Source organism: Hyperolius riggenbachi, chromosome 2 (assembly GCF_040937935.1).
Source record: "Hyperolius riggenbachi isolate aHypRig1 chromosome 2, aHypRig1.pri, whole genome shotgun sequence".
Taxonomy (NCBI): Eukaryota; Metazoa; Chordata; class Amphibia; order Anura; family Hyperoliidae; genus Hyperolius; species Hyperolius riggenbachi.
The window spans coordinates 304,076,962-304,095,496 of NC_090647.1; the positions used below are offsets into that span (position 1 = coordinate 304,076,962).

The 18,535-nt window shown below is 42.5% G+C and overlaps 1 protein-coding gene across 1 annotated transcript in view; it reads right to left on the minus strand.

Moving 5' to 3' along the window:
• Positions 1-2,055: 2,055 nt before the first annotated feature.
• The window catches only part of CDCA8 (cell division cycle associated 8), a 67,379-nt gene continuing 50,899 nt past the window's right edge, over positions 2,056-18,535 (minus strand). The window contains exons 6-11 of the mRNA XM_068269041.1: positions 17,845-17,915; positions 16,643-16,701; positions 13,459-13,557; positions 12,930-13,056; positions 7,913-7,999; positions 2,056-3,271 (exon numbers count right to left, since the gene is read on the minus strand). Of these exons, the coding sequence (XP_068125142.1) occupies positions 3,236-3,271; positions 7,913-7,999; positions 12,930-13,056; positions 13,459-13,557; positions 16,643-16,701; positions 17,845-17,915 (479 nt within the window). The 3' untranslated portion in view covers positions 2,056-3,235. The remainder of the gene's footprint in view (positions 3,272-7,912; positions 8,000-12,929; positions 13,057-13,458; positions 13,558-16,642; positions 16,702-17,844; positions 17,916-18,535) is intronic.

Consider the following 18,535-nt stretch of genomic DNA (forward strand, 5'->3'; position numbering starts at 1 on the left):
GTACAGGAAGAGTTAAGAAACTCCATTTGTTATCTCTATGCAAAAAAGTCATTAAGCTCTGCGACTTTTAAAGTCGTGGAGAGGGCTGTTTTCTGACTGATTATCTCAACTGTTATTGAACTATTTACTTTTTCTCTGCCAGAGGAGAGGTCATTAGTTCACAGACTGCTCTGAAAGAATCATTTTGAATACTGAGTGTTGTGTAATCTGAACATATTATAGAATGATGCAATGTTAGAAATAACACTATATTCCTTAAAAAAAAAATGGGAATATTTTCTTTGTTGCTAATCTTCTAGTAATTATTCATAGTACACAACCAAATCATTATATCATATTTTTTTTTGCTTCAGTGTCTCTCTAAAAGGAAATAAATATGTCAGCCTCCATATCCGCCTCAGTTCAAGTGTCTGATCACTGCACCCCTATCACTAGCAGTAGTCTCTCTCAGTCACAATAGGCAGACCAGTGTAAAACCAGGCTCCAAGTGTAATGGGGTGGAAGACCACACTACCGTTGCATATGGAGGTTGCCTAGCATTAGCTCTACATGCGTGGCAACCTCACACTGCCTCAACTCTCATACATGAGCTGTCTGATATCATAATGGTATCGGTCTGGCTCATCAGAAGGCTCATGTATGAGATTTAAAGAGGATCTGTAACATCAAAAGATCCCCTGGGGGGTACTCACCTCGGGTGGGGGAAGCCTCCGGATCCTAATGAGGCTTCCCACGCCGTCCTCTGTCCCACGGGGGTCTTGCTGCAGCCCTCCGTACAAGATGACATCATTATTTACCTTCCCGGCTCCTGCGCAGGCGCTCTAACGGCTGTCGGCTCCGAACTACACGGAAATACCCGACTGAGATCGGGTATTTCCGTGTAGTTCGGAACGGAAAGCAGCCACAGCGCCCCCGCTGGAGCCAGCAAAGGTAAATATTGATTTTACAGTCGGGCCTGTCGCCGGCTGTTCGGAGGGCTGCAGCGAGACCCCCGTGTGACAGAGGACGGCGTGGGAAGCCTCATTAGGATCCCGAGGCTTCCCCCACCCGAGGTGAGTACCCCCCAGGGGATCTTTTTGAGGTTACAGAGTCTCTTTAAGACAGTGTGAAGTGTGTCAAATACCAATTGAATAAGTGTTTGCCAATTAGGAGCTCTTTGTATGGTACATATTCTGCTTTCTTTATTTACATAAGGATTAGTTTGCTATACAATACTGGGACTGTAAATGTTTTATTGATTTAGATGCGATTATTTGGGCTGAGTATACTATTATTACTGTGACTGCATCCATCAATCTATTTTTTGATAATTAAAGTGGGTATATTGAATTATATAAATTATTTTCCTGTGTAACCTCTTATATATTTAATGATTGTAATATATCCCAGGATGTTTCCTCTCACTTTAGTTATCCCCCCACCCCAGTTGCACAGCAGTTTATTTGATTTTTATTAGCAGCCGTTATAGTGTTGATCAGTGGCATAAGCCGACAAGGCCGCCAGAGATCGGGTTGGCTTGACACCATCAAAGCTGACACAGGATGGAGGTCATGGCATTGCAACTGGCAGAAATTGTACAAAATCGGACAGCATGGAGAGAGCAAACCCATAGAATCACCAAGAGTCAGATGCGACTGAATGGATATCATCATCAAAGTGTTAATCAATAGCATCTGCTGCATTTGGTATGTTGGGGTTGGGAAGAGATCAGTGCTCTCAGCTCACAGTGTAATGTCAGTCACTGAGTTAGTCCAGGTATTAAAAAAATTTAAAATGAGAAACGCCCCTACCCCATGCAGCTAATCAAGTGTGTAGCAGGGTGGTAGTTCCTGGACAGTCTCGTGACAACCGAACTCCAACGTAATACTGCCAAAAGTTGCAACGAAGGGTTGTTTGAGTTGTTAGTTTTAGAAGTTCTTAGCTAGCTTTAATGTCATTAAAAGTTAGATTTTCATTTCAATCTAAAGTGCAAAAAAGCCTTGTGTAGCACACCTTTCCCCTTTAATTATGTGCAAGTATATCTGGGTTAATTGATGCTGTATTAATCACAAAGGGTTGCAACAGCAAATATTGACTTTTATTTTGGTTGTTTATTATATAAGCACTTTCTAGAGTATTAACAAAAACTATTCGTGTATATTTAAAAGCATGTTCACTTTACAGCATACAAACACACATGACCTTGAGGTCTGCAAGTAATCCCCTTTTGGTATTTGACAAACCTTGGCACTTCCCCCTAGCCCGCATATGTGCACAGGCAGAGATTGGAAACTGCTGTGAACAGAGGACTTTAACAGGAAGAGTATTAAAGCGGACCTGAACTCAGAACTTCCTCTCTGCTCTAAAAGATACAATAACCTTTGAAGAAAAATATTTTTTTGTTACAGCTGATACAAATCCTGCAATAAATGTGCAGTTTGTCTACCTCCAGCTTTCATGGAAGCAGCCAGATTAACATTCAGTGTTTACCAATGAGCTTATTTGCCATGGCAGTCAGCTGACAAAGGGGAGAGATCAAATTACAACTTGTGATTAGACACATAGGAGGGGGAATTAGGCTAAATTCTCTAAAGACATACAGGGTGCATTTCTCTGTGTGTTCCTTCTGTCCCGTGCCAGAGTTCAGGTCCACTTTAATGAAATATGGTCATACATGGGAAGAGTATGAAGGCAGATTAGGCTACATTAGACAACCTACTTATCACTGCCCAGGACTCCTGCTATGCGAATAACTCATTGGTGATATTTCAAATGACTAGGATCAATAAAAAAATGATAAAAACACTTCCAATCCTAGTAGTACTTGATCAGTTCAGAGTCTGCGTGTAAACTGATAAGCACATTAGTGTTCACTCATCTTATGAGAGCTTCTGCTGCCCCGTATCTGAACCTAGTGTGGAGACTGAGAAATAACATACTAGAGATTTATTTCAGCAGTAGGCATTTATATTTTGAAACATAAGAAAAATGACAGCGTTGCCTATACTTTGCAGTCATGTTTTTCCAGATGGAAACGCAGGTTTTATTAGTAAAACTGTACAAACCTGAAATAAAGCAAAGCGGATACTACTATGAAATAAACAGTTCTTCTGCCCAGAAACATATTACAGTAAACAGAAGATAACATCTCCAGAAGTAAAACACATTGCAAATACAACTATTTACAACAGTAAAATAAACTGTACAAAAATCTTAAAACAAAGTGAACTAAAATTCCAAAACTGTAACTTATACATCAATTCAGTGATGTGCAAATTTTCTGTAGGCGAGTCTGAAAATGAAAAGAAAAATCCAAATTAGTATAAGATAGGAGCAGTTATAAAGTACTAAGCATAGCACCAAACTTCCCGAAATCATTGCATGAACACTGATTTCCAGCCGGATCAGCAGTACACCATCATATTATGAAGATTTACTGGACTTAAAGACGGTATCTAAGCCTTGCACCCAAGCTATATGGTTCTCGGCTGAGGCCATCTCTGCCAAGAGTCTACATGTGTACAGCAGCCCCCAATGAGTCAGCAAGACCTGGACTCCTGCATCATCTGATCAGAGCACTGACCAAGGCCATTGTTGTCCTTACCCAATCTGCTCAGTCATGAGCCACTATGGTGGTGTGGCTGCAAGACTGTTTCTCATGCCAGCACAGACCATTTTATTTAACCACTTCAGGACGAGAGCATATATCAGCACTGCTCCCGTTTATTCGCTAATAACTTGATTACTACTTATCACACCAAAATGATCTATACATTGTTTTTTCATGACAAATTAGGCTTTTAGTGAGTGATATTTGTGTTTATTACCTTATTTTCAATGCATTTTAAAGGGAAAATAAGGGAAAAATGCAAGAAACACACAATATCTCCATTTACATCATTATAGCTTTACAATAAACAGTGCTAACTACAAGTTAAACCCACAAATTTTATTTGCTTATCCATCCTGGTTATTAAGTTTAGATTATGTTCCTAGCACAATGTATGGTGACAAAATTGTATTTGGAAATAAAGGTGTCTATTTTAAGTTTTGGGTGTTTTGCTTCCTCATTGTACACTATCAATGATTACAAGAACTTATTTGCGAACATAACAGTAGTACACCCTCATGGCATACATATTTAAAAAAAAGCCAAGTTCTTAAGGTAACAATATAGTTATTTTATTTTATATTCTGTCACTTTGCTTTCATTTTACAAGTCTTGGTTTTGGTACAGAATATATGAAAATGATATTGCTTTTGATTCAGTTTGTTACTAAAAATTATAGACAAGACATAGCCATTAACCCTAAACCACTCTAAAATCTATTCTACTACTTATTACTGGTAAAATGTTACCACATATGTCTTGTGTAGTTTTACTAATGCTTTCCCAAGTTTGATCATCATTTTGAAAATGTTTTATTTAGGATTGAGTTTGTCACTACCTATTCCTTATGTGATGTGGGTTCAAGCTTTCAAACACACAAAAATGTATTCTACAACTTGTCCCGATTAAAATTATACCGGGTTCCTCATCTAGTAAACTGGTGGTGCACCCTCCACAACTACACTGGACGTGTATACTCAGCCAGTTAGGCTGAAGTGGTTAATGGTACGAGTACTGCAATGTGTTTCTCACTGGAGTGACTTATGTGCATGCATGTATTCCCTTTAAAAAGTAGAACCCGACATTGCCTCAGCTTGAAGCTCAGGTTCAAGAGCATGAAGTGTTGAATTGCTTGACGACTGTTGCAGGTCGAGTAGATACCAATTCTACGTAGGGAACCTCAATACTGGTGAATTGGTCTAGTCCGTTTTGAAAGTAAAGATTGTCCAATTTTGCAACCCAATTGATTTGCTGCCAATAGAGTTCAGGCTTGCTTTAAAGAGGAACTCCAGTGAAAATAATGTAGTAAAAAAGTGCTTCATTTTTTACCATAATTATGTATAAATGATTTAGTCAGTGTTTGCTCATTTTAAAATCTTTCCTCTCCTCGATTTACATTCTGACATTACATGGTGACATTTTTACTGTGGGCAGGTTATGTAGCTGCTCCTAGCTGTTTTGAATGTTACAGACAGCTGTAAACAGCCATTTCCTGTCTGTGAACATTGTTACATTGTGGCAGTTTGCCCAGAGTACCGCGGTACTCAGAGCTTCTTGTGGGAGGGGTTTCAGGACAAAATCAGTCATACAGCGCCCCTGATGGTCTGTTTGTGAAAATCATTATATTTCTCATGTAAAAGGGGGTATCAGCTACTGATTGGGATAAAGTTCAATTCTAGGTTGGAGTTTCTCTTTAAGTTTTGCAGAGGGTTAATGATTATTTGTACATAAATTGACCACTTCTTAGCACCTGCTCTTCCCTTAGGGCCCATTTCCACTACACCAAAATCCAGACTGGATCTGCAGCATTGCAGATGCGATTGGGGCAGTGGGTGTCGATCTCCCTAGTGACTTGCAGTCCAGATTGCACTGCGTTGTGAATCTGGATGGCATGCTGCTGTTCTCTGCAGCCGCATCCCTATAGCCATACATGGCATGGCTTAGCAATTCGGGCTGCGGCTTCACAGCAGAGCCAGAGCAGCGGATCAAAAAAAAGACGTGGCTCCTAGTGGTAATTAATAGGTCAGCCTCCATATCCCTCTCACTTCAGTGTCCTACCTGAGGTGAGAGATATTGAGGCTGATATGTATTATGTTTAAAACCGTGCATACTGCATAGTGGTCCTGATGAGCCTCTGCATCTAATACCGCTAGCCACAGACCCTGAACAAGCATGCAGGTCAGGTGTTTGACCAGAAGTCTGACTGGATTAGCCACAATGTTGTTTCTGGTATGCGATTCAGACACTACCTCTGACAGAAAACTCAGCTGGACTGTATTGTTTAAAAGGAAATTATGTCAGCCTTCCATATCCCTCTCACCCCTTTAAATCCAAGTCTCAGCAGGATAAGCATGGCTATTCCTGCTTTTGTACATTTACACTAAGAGACCATAAGGATCATAAAAAATGTTTACTGTACAAGACATTTAAAGCAGACCTGAAAACTCTTAGGTATAGCTTTGTCATACTACACAACTTGTGTAAAAAACAAAAAAAAAACCACACAAACGATTTAAAAAGGAAACAATATATTCTGTATGTATTTATAATTCCTCATGAACAGTGTTTGCTCTAATAACAGCTTGTGGTCCCGACCTAGACTGCAGTTACATTCTGAGATGGTAACTGGACCAGTCTTCAGGTAGTACCTCCCCTCTCACACATTTATTTTCAGCAACATACATTGTAAGTGTGTACATGGCTTTACTTCAGATAAAGAATTCTAAAGCTACATTAGAGGAATGGGCAAGGAATGTATGCCCTGCTAAGTCTCTACATACTCCTGTTTTACAGAGATTATATATGGTGTAAAACAGCCATGGAGGAATAGAAGAGCATTTTCCTAAGCTTCATATAATACTGAATAAAAATCCTGTTGCAATAGGAAAAAGCGTTTTATTGACTCAGTCTTGTATACATTAAAGAGACTCCGTAACAAAAATTGCATTCTGTTTTTTATCATCCTACAAGTTCCAAAAGCTATTCTAATGTGTTCTGGCTTACTGCAGCACTTTGTACTATCACAGTCTCTGTAATAAATCAATGTATCTTTCCCTTGTCAGACTTGTCAGCCTGTGTCTGGAAGACTGCCAAGTTCTTCAGTTTTGTGGTTTAGCTATGCACTCCCCCCTCAGGGGGGAAAGAAACACACAAATGATCTCTTGAGATTCAAAAGGAATGCTGTATACAGCCTGCTTGTGTATAGATGTATTTTCTATGTGTGGACATACTGTACATCAACCTACTTCCTGTTTTGGTGGCCATTTTGTTTGTTTATAAACAAACTTTTTAAAACTGTTTTTAACCACTTTTAATGCGGCGGGGAGCGGCAAAATTGTGACAGAGGGGAATAGGAGATGTCCCCTAACGCACTGGTATGTTTACTTTTGTGCGATTTTAACAATACAGATTCTCTTTAAGGAACTTCTGTGGCTGGTGGGATCCCAAAATGATAATTTTGTGTTACAATAACTCAAAATGCTTAGTTTTCTGTATGCAGAACTTATGGCATTCAGTATGCCCATTCTAAAAAAAAAGGAAAATAAAAATATACAGAAAACATTATTTGTGGTCACAGCAAACAATGGATTTTGACAAATGGAGCGCAGGATAAGGGAAGGAGAGGACAACACATAGGGAACAATGCAGAGAGCCCGAGACATTGCGGCAGGCGTTCATAATAGATGTATCAGACACAGGAACTTTTACTCCATTTTTTGGGGAGAAAAAGTTTGTCTTCTATGCCAAAAAATACGTCAATTCTGTATCAACTCAGAATTATTTCCATCTCCCTTACCATTTCTACTCTCCATTGATACAGTGGGTGGCTTATAATCGTATGGGCAAGCAGGGTTATGTGGCTACACTGATATAGGCACAACCCTTGCATGCACAGCAGAATACAAGCTGGCCATAGTAAGGTCAGATTTGAAAGAAAAAGCAAGACTACTGGAAGGGCTTGTACAGGTGTTTAAGGTCGTAGCAAGTTTTTTTTGTTTTTGCAATAAAATGCTGAAAAAGGGCTAGTAAGGCTGCACAGAAAGCACACTTAGTTCATACTAATTAAACACAGCTTTACTTCAATGCAATAGTGTGACGTTTTGTGCTTAATGAGGACTGGGGATGTATATGCTGGTTCACTATACTGGTTGAACTCGATGGACGTATGTCTTTTTTCAACCAAAATAACTATGTAACTATGTAACTAGTTATTGCCCTCGCAGGTCAAAATCAGCTTCAAGTACTTCCAAGCACAATCACTGTGTAGCAGTTTCTGCTTGGGTAGCATAAAAAAATCCATATAGAAAGTTAAATTGTACTTACCGATAAAAGTTTGATATTTTGTAAAGCTTTCCTATCTAGCTGATTCAGTTTGGCATTATCCATATCTTCAGCTGTCAGGCGGATATTCTGCACATTTAAATTAACAAAATATGCAAAAACTTAGTAATCAGTCAAGGATAAAAGATTTGTACTGAAACATTTTACTCGTGGTGTACCCCAAAGTGTGTTGTCCTATCACATTTTCAAATGTCAGAAGATGCTACACATGGTACACATGGTTAGTCATTTGAGATGCGGTAATGTGTTCACATAATGTCCTCATGACCCCCCTTATCCACCCAGTTGAGACATTATCCCCTATGTGAGGTTACCTGTAAAACATGCACAGGTTTGGGAAACACTGCTATGAAGTCTTTAAAGGGACACTTAAGCCAGGAATTAAAAAAAGAAAAAAAAAAAAAAAAAAAAAAATCAGGTTTACTTACCTGGCGCTTCTACCAGCCCCCTGCAGCCATCCTATGCCCTTGCAGTCGTTCCGGCTCCTCTGGTCCCCTGCTGCCAGCTAGTTTCGTTTTCGCTGACAGGGAGTCGGCGGGTTTTCTGCGTCTGCGTTGGCCACGCATATCCATGTTCCCGTCCTCAATAGCGTCCTGCACAGGTGCAGGACGCTATTGCTGACGGGAAAGCTAAGAAAAATAGGCATGGCCAGGCCGGTCAGCGAAAACAAAACAAGCTGGTAGCGATGGATCAAAGGCTCCATGAGTGACTGCGAGGGCACGGGATGGCTGGAGGGGGCAGGTAGAAGCCCCAGGAAAGTAAAACTGATTTTTTATTCCTGGCTTAAGTGTCCCTTTAGGGGACTCCTGCCAGTGGCTCCACATACCCCAAGACCCATAAAATGCGTTGTCAGTGTATTAAAACCTTATTTGTCACAAAAGTCATGTATATGATTGAGGTAAGCCCCCAATCTTTTGAACGGGTTTTAAGCGGTTTATATTTCCCATGGGGGGGGGGGGGGGGGGGGGGGGGTGACACTTTTCCCTTTGCTTGTAGTTATTCACCCCTATGGGGTATAGAACAGTACATTTATTTTAAGAATATCCATCAGCTTTGTGTGCTTAGAGCATAACCAATCCTGCCACGCCAGAGGGCCACAAATTCGAGTGAGGACAGGCATTTCTCACACGCCATTCTATCATGGTTGCAACTCACCTCTTTTATACTTTGACACTCCTCATTGCTACTTACTATACTATACTATACAGAAATTCTGTTTTCTCTTTCTGGAAGGTCAAGAAGACTACTCCGGACCTCTCCTTGCGCTCTCCACTAAGTATCACGCCCGCTATAACATTCCACTCATACTACTAACATACACACCAAATAATTGTGTTTGACAAGTCATTCTTTGCAAGAATAGATTATCCCAACCGATTCTAATACTCACCTGGGTAGAAGACGAAGGGCCACTGGGTCTCCTACCCAGTGGCATCTGACCTAATTAGAGTGCCTTCTACTTTGTGGGGTACCCTGTGACATGGGACCCCCATATGCAAGTTCATGATTCTTAGCAATTTTTTAAAAAATGTTAACCTACAGAATTATGCATTTTAAAGAGACTCTGAAGTCTCGTTTTTCACCTCTTTTCTTCATATAATCCTGTTCTGCATGAATGCCCCAATAGATTCGCCGCACCCCCGTGGCAGATGGGCGATTACTGTTTTTACAGCCCTGCAAACCTCCGGAGCTTCTCTTACTGGAGAGGCAGAGCTACAGCTGAAAGCTCTGCCTCTCCAGGAAGAGAAGCTTGAGGTTTGCAGGGCTGTAAAAAAAGAGTTATAAAGCACCCATCTGCCGCGCGATGCGGCAAATCTAGTCAATCTCTGCTGATCGCCGCCTCTCCCCACCCCTCTCAGTCTTCTTTCACTGAGAGGGGCAGGGAGGAGATTGATTGCGGAGAGGCTGAGCTACAGCTCAAAGCTCAGCCTCTCCAGGAAGAGAAGCCCTGCGTGTCAGGGCAGCATAATCCATGACCTGCAAAGTCGTAGAACTTTGCAGGTCAATTACACAGCAATAAATCACCCATCTGCCGCGGGAATGCGGCGATTCAAGGGGGGCATTCATGCTGAACAGGAATTTATGAAGAAAAAAAAAAAGTAAAAAAAACAAGACTTCAGAGTCTATTTAAGCAACAGAATGATCAGGTTTGTTGTGAAGGGTTTCCCTGTGGATGAGAACAATTGGTGTTTGGCTAAGTTGAAGGATAATCTTATTACCTTTGATGACCCATGCTTATTGACAACCTTATAGGTTGGGTTATTAAGGGCTTGTAAGCCTCCTTTTACTGACTTTGGTGCGGGGCACATCATTTGAAGTATTGAGACACCCAAACTTGTAACTGCGCTTACGCAGGATGATCCAGGTCATGGCAGTGCGACTGAGGAGGCACACAGCCCAGAACAGCGTATGCGTAGTGGCCTGCAACTCAGCTAGATCATGGATTTCATAACAGTATAGCAGATAGTACAGGGGGGACAGGGAGATACAGCAGCTTATAGACCACAAAGGGCTGATACTTTTTTTTGTCACAGTTAAGACTCATCATTATTCTTGTCAGCTTTACCATGTAAAATTCAATAACAGTAGTTGCAAAGTTACTAGTCCCTAATACAGTGGTTCCCAACCCATGTGCCGCGACACATACATGTGTCGCGGCAGCTTCGGGTATGTGTCGCGGCTCTGTCGGAGGGGAACAGCGCAGTGGAGGGAGAGCTGTGGGCAGCGGCAGAGAAGGGGGCCATCTCCCCCCCCTTCTCTCACCTTAGAGTGCTCTGCCTTCCTCGCTCTCCCCTCCGATACTAAGTGTGGCGGTGCTTGGCAGCGGGCGGGACTTACCTTCCGTATCGCTCCAATCGCCAGCCGGAAGTTCTGGTTCTGCAGCCGCTGCTCTGGTCTGGATCAGGCCAGAGTAGTGGCAAATCATCCCGCGCCGGCGACGAGACGAGACACGGAAGGTAAGTTCCTCCTCTCTGCCAGCCACCGCACTTCGTTCCGGAGGAGAGAGCGAGGGAGGGAGAGCACCCTGAGGTGCCGCTCTCCTTCCCTCGCTCTTTCCTCCTGGGGGGGGGGGGGCACCTGGCTACATATACTGGGCACATATATCCCTGGCTACATATACTGGGGACATATACCTCTGGCTACATATACTGGGGACATATACCTCTGGCTACATATACTGGGGACATATACCTCTGGCTACATATACTGGGGACATATACCTCTGGCTACATATACTGGGGACATATACACCTGCCTACATATACTGGGGACATATACCTCTGGCTACATATACTGGGGACATATACCCCTGGCTACATATACTGGGGACATATAACTCTGGCTACATATACTGGGGACATATACCGGGGACATATACACCTGCCTACATATACTGGGGACATATACACCTGCCTACATATACTGGGGACATATACCCCTGCCTACATATACTGGGTACATATACCCCTGCCTACATATACTGGGCACATATACCCCTGGCTACATATACTGGGCACATATACCCCTGCCTACATATACTGGGGACATATACCTCTGGCTACATATACTGGGCACATATACCCCTGGCTACATATACTGGGCACATATACCCCTGGCTACATATACTGGGCACATATACCTCTGCCTACATATACTGGGCACATATACCCCTGGCTACATATACCTCTGCCTACATATACTGGGCACATATACCCCTGGCTACATATACTGGGCACATATATCCCTGGCTACATATACTGGGCACATATATCCCTGGCTACATATACTGGGCACATATATCCCTGGCTACATATACTGGGGACAACTGGCTGTTTGTCATTATGTGCATTTACTGGTGAAAAGCTGTCTCTTATTATGTGCATTTACTGGTGAAAAGCTGTCTCTTATTATGTGCATTTACTGGTGAAAGGCTGTCTGTCATTACCTGCATTTACTGGTGAAAAGAGGTCTCTTATGTGCAATTACTGGTGAAAAGCTGTCTCTTATGTGCATTTACTGGTAAAAAGCTGTCTCTTATTATGTGCATTTACTGGTGAAAAGCTGTCTCTTATTATGTGCATTTACTGGGGAAACGCTGTCTCTCATTACGTGCATTTACTGGTGAAAGGCTGTCTGTCATTACCTGCATTTACTGGTGAAACGCTGTCTCTTATGTGCATTTAGTGGGGAAACGCTGTCTCTCATTACATGCATTTAGTCTACGTGTCACGGAGATCTGAACGTTTGGTTTGATGTGTCACGACTCCAAAAAGGTTGGGAACCACTGCCCTAATACAATATATGGAGATATTTTATCTGGAAATAAAGGTGTATATTTTCCGTTTAGTGATTTTTTAAAATACCATATCACTAATTACAAGCCTTTATTTGCAAAATGAACAGTAATACACCCTCATGACATACATATTAAAATGTCCATAAGGTAAGTAAGTGTTTTGTAAGTGGCATCGTGTGTGTGTGTGTGTGTGTGTGTGTGTGTGTGTGTGTGTGTCTCAACTATAGGGTAGAGATGTAAGGGGTAAAAAAAAAAAAAAAAAAAGTATATGTATAGATTTCTACATGTAGTAGGGTATGGGGTGCATTTTTACTTTTTGGCCACAAGATGGTGCTACACTGAGTACAGTAAAAAGTACTCCAAGTAGTCAGTGTATGTGTTTTACTTTTGACTTTGAGAATAAGATGCTGGCCTCTGGCTGGCACCCGCTTTTCATTCATCACAGTCACTGTGATCAGGTTTGGGAACAAGCTATTCCCATGCACCGATCATTGAATAGCAGAATTGCGGCAAAAATTAATGACAGCGGCATGGGAATGACGAGGTAACCAGATAGGTGTATTTACAACCCCAATAGTGAATTGTTGTGCAGGGGGGCTTAATTACATGATACAGCTGTCAGGTAATGGATAACGTTTTCACCTTGCACATGTATAAATATTTTCCTCAAAGAGGGTTCTTTTTAATTAAAGAAAAGCTCACCTTTCCATTCCCTGTAGGCAAGTTAATGAATAGATCATTCATTCCACCCAGAGGGCTCCCATTGGCAGAGAATGTATAAACAGGCTCCTGCATGGATGGGGTTCGCAGACCTGGTGTCCTAAATACCCTGAAATGAGATCAGCAATATAAGTATTAATTGCAAGGATGTATTTTAACAGAAAAAAAAATGCAGGAATTCGAAAAAATTAACTGAAAAGGAAGCTTGAACTGAGACAAATACGGGAGATGAGATTCAGCTCTGTACTGAATACACGAGTTACTGGGTTGACATGCTGATTAGTTAGACTTCTGTAGTCATGGAATCCAAGACAATGATCAAAGTGAATCTGTAGTGTAGGATATGGCGGCTGCCATATATTTTTGGTCGAGGAGGATTAGCATCTTATTTTTTTAAATACTTTTTTCTTACAAGTTTTAAATAATGCCAGTGTATGCAGATAGTAGCAGCCTATGTTCAAGGCTAGTGGATATGAGGGAAATTACATACGTTCACATGATCTGTGAGTACCTTGCATCAATTTTTGGTGTGGCCACTGGAGTGTATCCCAACACTGAAGAGTCTCCGAGTTTCTTGTAAGAAGGTGTAGCACGAGTTCTCTTACTGGTTCTAAAGAAGAAATAGAACACGGCTGTTGGTAAATATATACCTTAACAGTAACGTTATTTAACACAGGTAAAGAAAATGTATAGTTTATAAAAATCTAGACTAAAAATATTTGTATATACTTTCAAATGGATCTTTCTGAAATATTTCCTACCAGTATATACTGAATGGAGCCTGCAAGTGGCGCTCCTGTAAATGCAGTAGGAAGTAGGCAAACAAACTATGGTGTAGGACCATATTTTCAAAAAATATTTACTGTGTTTACCTTGAGCAAATGGATTACATTGCATGTACATTGGCAAGGGTGGTATACCTGCTGAAGGAAGAGGCACCGGGCACCTCTCTCCCCGACAGATTAATAACAGGGGTAAGTATAGCAGCTCTAAACAATGTAAGTCTTAAGTGGCCCGTACATCTAACGATTTTCCCGCCGATATATCACTGTGATCGAATTTGCTGTGAAATCCAGGGCTGTGGAGTCGGTACAAAAATCTTCCGACTCCAACGCCTCAGTTTCTGAAACCACGACTCCAACTCCGGGTACCAAAAATTGCTCAGACTCCGACTCCTTAGTCTAATATTTAAAGAGAAACTCCAACCTAGAATTGAACTTTATCCCAATCAGTAGCTGATACCTCCTTTTACATGAGAAATATAATGATTTTCACAAACAGACCATCAGGGGGCACTGTATGACTGATTTTGTGCTGAAACCCCTCCCACAAGAAACTGAGTACCGCGGTACTTTGTGGCAAACTGCCACAATGTAACAAGGTTCACAGACAGGAATTAGCTGTTTACAGCTGTCTCTAACAGCCAAAACAGCATGCAGCAGCTACATAACCTGCCCACAGTAAAAATGTCACCATGTAATAAATGTCAGAATGTGAATCTGGGAGAGGAAAGATTTTACAATGAGCATACACTGACTAAATCATTTATACATAATTATGGTAAAAAATGAAGCACTTTTTTACTACATTATTTTCACTAGAGTTCCTCTTTAACAGGGCTGTGTATTTTGTCCAAAAATCATGCGACTCCGACTCCTCAGTTTCTGAAACCACGACTCTGACTGACCAAAATTGCCCTGACTCCGACTCCTCAACTCAGACTCCACAGCCCTGGTGAAATCGTTGCGCAAACGCTGACAGAATGATCGATTTTCATCTGAAATCAATCGTTCCCGTCGATTCCCGTCGTTCCGTCCGTGCGGAAGATTTTGCCCAATAGCCGGCGGGTCGGGAGTGCATCGATAACGGCGTTCGAATGCCCGACGACCGAAGCCATACAGCGGTAATACACTACCTGATCCGCTGGCGCTAGTCCCCGCTCTCTCAGCGGTCACTTCTATGCGCTCGGCTCCAGCTTCACTGAACTTCCTGTCCTGGCAGGAAGTTTAAACAGTAGAGCGCCCTCTAGTGTGTAAAGTTCCCCCGGACAGGAAGTTCAGTGAAGCCAGCCGGACTCGTAGCCCAGAGCGGAGAAGAAGACAGCGGGAACTCGCGCCGGCCGGATCAGGTAACGTATGCGCGCGGGGGGGGGGGGGGGGGGGGGGCTGGGTTTTGGACGCGGCAGCTCCACAGATGGTGAATCGATTTCATAGTGAAATCTATTCACAATCTGTTTGCAGTAAAGGCAGCCATACGATCCCTCTCTGATCTATCTGCTGGTCGATCTGATGGCAAATCGACCAGTGTATGGCCACCTTTAGGCCTTTTCCAAACGGACAAGTGACAGGTGACTGCATGAGTGCCTGTCAGGTGCTGATGGTGATCCACCAGGTACTAGCAAGTACTTAGCAAAGTAAGTGGTGTTGCAATTCAGGCACATCCATGTATGACAGCCAGGCCTAGACATGTCCTGAGGAAGTTTTCTGCTGCCATGCAAAGCATCATACATCAACAACTGACATGCGTGTAGCTACAAATGCTGCATTATATTGCAACCGAAAGCCACTCACTGGTCCAGGGATACCTAGTTTTATGCATGAATGACTATACTAGGCAGCCAGTATAATAGGAAATGTCTTTGAAATAACCAGAAAATACACAAGTCAGTTGTGCTCTAAGAGTCCCGGATTTTCAGAGTAAGTGCTGGTTCACACTTCTTTTACAGATACGTTTTTAAAGCTCTTCAGAAACACAGGAAACGAATCCTATATTAAAAATAGGACCCGCTTCCACTCGTGCAGATACACGGATCGCACACGGATTTGAGATGCACGGAACGAAAATTTAATGGAGTCTAGATTTGATGGGGAAACATGTCCAATGCAAGCCTCACTAGGCTAGTCGCCGCATCCGCGTCACATCCATGCCGCTGTTGTGACATAATGCTCACGTGTCCAGCTGCACATCGCCGCCACTCGGTCCATTCTGAACAGCCCGGTGGTCGGGGCTTCTCCATTGAGCTGCAGCAGACCAATGGGAATCCTCAGCAATAGGGAAAATTCTCATTGGTTCATGTTGGACCAATGAGTATTCTCCCTGTTGCTACGGAGACTTGGCCTGTTGCAGCCTATGGAGAACCATGCTTCTGCTGGCCCCAGGCTGCTGAAGGAACAGAGAGCAGGGCGAGACAGGTGAGCGGCAATGCGTACGGGTCGGCGTAGCGACGCTGTGGACACGGAACGGACGTATTTGTGCAAAGCGAATGCAGAATGGACGGTTCTGCATCCGCACAAGTGTGGACCGAGCCTAATGGCCCATACACACGGGCTACAGCTGTCGCCGCAACAGGTCGCCCGTGTGTATGATGCGCGCGCCCCGAACCGTCGCTACTTAGAGCTGTCGCCAGGCTATTGCCTTGGTGAATCGCCTGCTACAGCTGTCGCCGCAACTGTCTATAGTCCGCCGTGTGTAAGTGGACTAGCGACAGCAACATGCACACACTGAGCGGAGCTTCCAGCGCGGGGGGGGGGGTTTGGAACCTTCGGCGACAGCTTCCGCCGTGTCTCAGTGTGTGTCGTGTGGACAGCTGTCGCACGGGCCGGGCTGCCGCGCGCGCGTCCCCTGTGCGCTAGCAACTAACCACAAAGGTCCCCCGTGAGTATGTACCATAACACACAATTCCCTCCACTCCTTACCTCTTAGCAGCAGTGCTTACAACAGATTTCCGGCGGCTTTTTGCAGTGGAGGCTTTTACCTGTAGAAGTACAGAAAAGAACGTGCATAAATTTCATACGAAGAGCAGGATTCAACAAGTCAAGTAAACACTTGACAGCCATACGCTTATCCAGATGTTAGTACATTACATTCATGTGCACTACATACTCCCAAGTTTATTGAACCATTTCAGCCCTCAGTCGTTTTCACTTTATGCATCCGAGCAATGTTCACCTCCCATTCATTAGCCTATAATTTTATCACTACTTATCACAATGAAATGATCTATATCTTGTTTTTTCCGCCACCAATTAGGCTTTCTTTGGGGGGTACATTTTGCTAAGAGCCACTTTACAGTAAATGCATTTTAACAGGGAGAATAAGAAAAAAAAAAAAACTGAAAAAATTCATTATTTCTCCGGTTTCGGCCATTATAGTTTTAAAATAATACATGCCTCCATAATTAAAACCCACGTATTGTATTTGCCCATTTGTCCCGGTTATTACACCGTTTAAATTATGTCCCTATGACAATGTATGGCGACGATATTTTATTTGGATATAAAAGTGCTTTTTTTCCGTTTTGCATCCATCACTATTTACAAGCTTATAATAAATTAAAAAAAAAAAAAAATGAAATATATTTCATCTTTACATGGATATTTAAAAAGTTTAGACCCTTAGGTAAATATTTAAGTGTTTTTTGTTTATTGTAATGTTTTTTGTTTTTTTTATTAAACATTTTATGTGAGTATTTTTGGTAGGGTGGGAGGTAAATAGTATTTTTTTAATGTAAATATATATGTATTTTTTTTTTCTTTACATTTAGATGTAGTTTTACTTTTTGGCCACAAGATGGCAGCCATGAGTTTGTTTACATTACGTCACTAAGCATTACCTGTACGGTTAGAGGTACGTAGGGGGATGCGAGATGCAGAAAAAGCGAGGCTTCCGAGAGAAGCAGTCGCTTTTTCTGCAGGGGAGAGGAATCAATCATCGGGCACCATGTCCCGATTGATTGACTCCTGGGCTAACGATCCGCGGCCGGGAGCACGCGTGAACGCGCACATGACCTCCTGGGCGTAGCTTCTACGTCCAGGAGGCTTAAATGGTTAAGCTGTCCCCTTTGTATTGAAGGCATTGTATGTGCATTGCCAGATCAACAGGGATTTTTGAAACTCACACTAGTTTTTGATTTCAGTTCACTCTGCACCAGAATGTTTTCTTCAGTGGATTCACTGGCTGTCCTTTTCTCTGCAGAAAAAACACAAAAATGTAGTTCATAAGTTATTCAAGGCATATTTAATGTGATTGTGTGTACATCACAAAATGGCCATAAGAATCGTTGCACACAGCGATTATAAAGCACTACAGAGATTCCAAGTAGGTTCCAGGCCTTATCCAAAACGCGCCCCTCATCTCCTGGTACCTGTTATTCCTTGTCTTTCCCTTAAAGTGGACCTGAACTCTTGAAGAGGACACAAGGAAAACTGAGAAATGCAACCTGTATGTATTTAGAGCATTTAGCCTGTCTAATTCCTCCTCATCTGTGACTAATCACAAGTTGTAATTTGATTTATTCAGCTGTGTCAACTGACTGCCATGGCAGAGAGCTAATATGGTAAACACTGAAAGTTAACAATATGTCTGCTTCCACGAAAGCAGGCAGTAGACAACTGCAGATTTATTGCAGGAATTGTATCAGCTGTAACACAAAAATTTGTTCTTCAAAGGTACTGCTGTGGCGTTTGTTTTAGAGCAGAGGGGAAGTTCTAATTCAGGTCTGCTTTGTACCGGCTTTCCCAACCGGAATAAAGGGATATTATTGAAGTGGTGCCCCGCTCGGCTTCTACAGTTGTCTACAGTAACCTGGA